This window comes from Monopterus albus, unplaced genomic scaffold (assembly GCF_001952655.1).
Source record: "Monopterus albus unplaced genomic scaffold, M_albus_1.0 scaffold3.1, whole genome shotgun sequence".
Lineage (NCBI taxonomy): Eukaryota > Metazoa > Chordata > Actinopteri > Synbranchiformes > Synbranchidae > Monopterus > Monopterus albus.
The window spans coordinates 8,703,945-8,707,509 of NW_018127883.1; the positions used below are offsets into that span (position 1 = coordinate 8,703,945).

Consider the following 3,565-nt stretch of genomic DNA (forward strand, 5'->3'; position numbering starts at 1 on the left):
GTTGGGCATGTCCCCTAGGATCTTTTGCAGCTTCTACAGCTGCATCGTCAAGAGCATCTTGACCAGCTGTATCACTGTCTGGTATGGCAGTACAACCACTGTACAGGGAAGCACGTTTCCTAACTGTGCATATGACAAATAAACACTTTGACCTTTGACCATTGCATCTCAACCTTCAACTATTTCAGCAAAAAACTTCAGCCATTTCTTCTCATCCTTCAGCTCTTTCAACATTTGATTTCAGGCATTTTCAGGGCAATCCTTCAGCATATCAGCATCCACATGCATTTTTGACAGGAAATGCATTTCTCTAGTCTACATAGGAGGTGAGCTCAGGAGAAGAAGAAGAAGAGAGCACATGGGGAGACATTTGGGAGTCCATTTCTTGGGCAGTCTACAGGGGGATACCAGTATGTGCATACTTCCCCTGCTATATATGTTTATTTGCACAGCACATCTAAACAAAAGAGAAAGCAGGGAGGCCACTTCAGCCTGATAAAGGTTACATTTCCAAACCCAGGGAAAACTGCTTCCTGGCTAGCTACAGTTTGACTATAGAATTTAATTCATCAAGGACTAGGAGTGACAGATGATTATACTTCCTGATACTGGTCTAATCCTAACACAGCTTTCCTACACACCTCAGATTTTTCAGGTGTCATTCAGTAAAAGTATCCAGTTAGTGTGATAATAACTGTATAATGGTGAACAAAGCCATTACATATTATCAACTTAAAGAACAAAAGCATTTGTGCCTACATGAAAGCAAACACCTCTCTGAATCAAATGCAGTAAGCAAAGTACTCCCATTAATGGACAGTGCTTGTAGCTAAGAATGAGTGGTCAGCTGTAAATGGGCAAGGGCCTTTACATTATAGTATATGCTCTTACACTCCAAAGGCAGACCTCAGGTTTCCAAGAATAAAAGTCTATTAATCTAACAATCAATCTGAGCACCTGCAGAAAGAGAGGGGGACGTGTGGTGAAATTTATTAACCCCTCAATTGTTTGAAGTGCTATTTCATCTACAAGGGAGGCACAGATGAATACCGAGTGAGGTTTTTCAAAGTCTCCATTGAAGTGCAGAATCTAGGTGAAAATAACTTTGAATACAATGCAAATAATATCCATAGAGCTTAGTGAAAGGCAAAAGATTTATGCAAATGTGGCAAGTGTAACAACACAAGCAAGGTGAGGCTGGAACATGGCTTACAAAGGGATGGCTCGTCTCCAAAGTGGGTTCTGGCTACCACGAAGGGTCCAAAAGCACAATGAGGCATAGTTTTCTTTGCCATTATCTGAATCACTGATTCAGCAGTAAGTAACATTTCCAAGGACTAGCTGTTGCTGACAAATCAATTTACAGAATAAACATTATGACTCCAGATAATTTAAATTTTTCATTACAGAAGCCACCATTGTATTGTATCACTGTACACTATGTGAAAAAAGTAATCCGGTGCTAGCAAAAAGAGGAGGGCTATCATGTTAGTTTAGAAATGTCTCCTACAGGTGTGACCTCAGTACGTCACATTAAAACTTTTGTTTTCTAAAGCAGATCCCAGAACTGTCCAACATACGTTACCCAACCAGTAGAGACTGAAACTGGGAGGACATTAAACATAAAAGTCTCATCCTACTGAACTTTTTAGAGATGTGTATGAATGTCTCTGATGCTGTCTGTATGTGTATATTTGTGACTGGCTGTGTGTTATCACTGGTTTTATTTCTTCTGCTGTAATCAAATGTTCTTGCAAAACAGATCTTGATTTCAGTGAGATTACATATCTAAATAAACACTATTACAATTATATAATTTTCAATAACATTAAATTAAATTAATCCTAATTCATTACATTTATCCTTCTGTAAAAGGATTAATGCTCTTTTTCATGCATTCAAGTCCAATAACTGTGATTTAAGGTTCTCCTGTGGCCCTTTACAGAGCTCCAGGGCCCTCCCAGAAAATTCTGTCCACAAAAATATCGCAATTTGGGGGTGGAATGATCTTTGTACTTCTCACTATTATTATATCTTACACAACCCAGTTCAGATCCGAGTCAGCACTGAATGAAGTAGCCTGAATGTGGCCCAGGACACATTTTGGGGCCCACTGATTTGTTAGTCTTTAAATTACTATCAGTATCAGTGGTACTTTATGAAACTGTCAGTGAAAGCTACTTACAGAGAAACGGTTTTGTTAGGTAAGAAGCTGGGCTGCAGAGTGTCCATCAAGTCCACATCATCACACACCACTTTGACTCGGATGCGCTGCCTGCTCAGCTCCTTGGACCTCTCAGCGGAGCAATGACAGCTGTCAACGATCAGGTCCGGACAGTTTCTGTTGCCCAGGCTCGACTCCCACAGCCCGACTATTAGGTACAGTAGATTCAGCGCTCTCATGGTGGACTGAGATTCTTTTTAAATACACGCTTCTCTCAGATTATGTCCACTCGGCTTCGGTGACAAGACCATTTTACGTTGCCTTTAGTTACAATAAAGTAGCCCAGAACCCTGCTCCGTTCCAGAGAGCAGGAAACTTTCGACACTACTTTGGCGAAATTGAAATTAAAGTCCCACATCCGAGGTGTGAAACGCTGAGTCGTTCACATTTTCTGTTGTTTTACGTTCTTCAAATTGTCTTCTGTGCCGTGGCATGCGTAGGCACAAAACTTGCAACGGCGTGCTTTCCAAGTCAGGATAAACTTTACTGCGATACATCCTTTCCGACGAGTTGCATAAATCAAGTAAGAATTTGTCCCTCATGACCCACTTAAACTCTTTCTTCTGTCTGAGCTACTGCACGCCCTATTGTCACTCACTCTCATCATGCACTTCTTGTGCATTTCGACCTGTTGCGCATGTGGTGTCCAGAAAGTCCCTCCCCGCTGGGACCTGACAGGCTTCAGTGTGGATTTCATATCCCAAACATATACAGTAGACCACAGCGTCTTACATCAATAAAGCACAATTAAGTGGCCATTTTCTTTTATTCCTTTTATACAATTGTTAATTTTAGCACCAGAGAAAGGGAGTCAACACTGATCCAAACAGTCACCACTGGAGGAGGAAATAAACCTGAAATGAACCTATTTATCTATGGTGCCAGGTGGGCCCCACTGTTAGATCTGCAGAAGTCTACAATGCATTTGTGTCAGGCATAATTTCCTAAACTCAAAACATTTAAACTTTTTGATGAAAAGTGTTTGATTTATTCTCTTCATTTTCTCTGGAAGAGCTGCAAATCTGTTATGGTTAGTCCCCCTCACCAGGAGGGTGAGGGAGAACTGGGGTTGGACTCAAGATGGCTGACCCAGGTGCTAGTACAAAAAAGGTGGTTTATTGGAATAAATACAACAAAGTGACAACATAACAGGGTCCATAATACTTACAACCAGGGAAGGGCAGTGATAACTAAGGAGACCAGGACGAAGAGGTTGTTAGGTAATTTCTTAGTTAGATAGATATTGATTAGAGATCTGTTGTATTAGAAGATGTTAGTGTAGCCAGGATGTCTTCCTCAGGCTGTTAAATGCAAGGTTAGTTAAAGCAGAGAAAGGCTGCC

The 3,565-nt window shown here is 41.0% G+C and overlaps 1 protein-coding gene across 3 annotated transcripts in view; it reads right to left on the reverse strand.

The window, feature by feature from the left end:
* The window catches only part of adgra1b (adhesion G protein-coupled receptor A1b), a 163,788-nt gene extending 160,906 nt beyond the window's left edge, over positions 1 to 2,882 (reverse strand). For all 3 annotated transcript variants that reach the window (XM_020599331.1, XM_020599338.1, XM_020599323.1), the window contains exon 1: positions 2,186 to 2,882. In XM_020599331.1, the coding sequence (XP_020454987.1) occupies positions 2,186 to 2,403 (218 nt within the window). In that variant the 5' untranslated portion in view covers positions 2,404 to 2,882. The remainder of the gene's footprint in view (positions 1 to 2,185) is intronic.
* Positions 2,883 to 3,565: the final 683 nt, after the last annotated feature.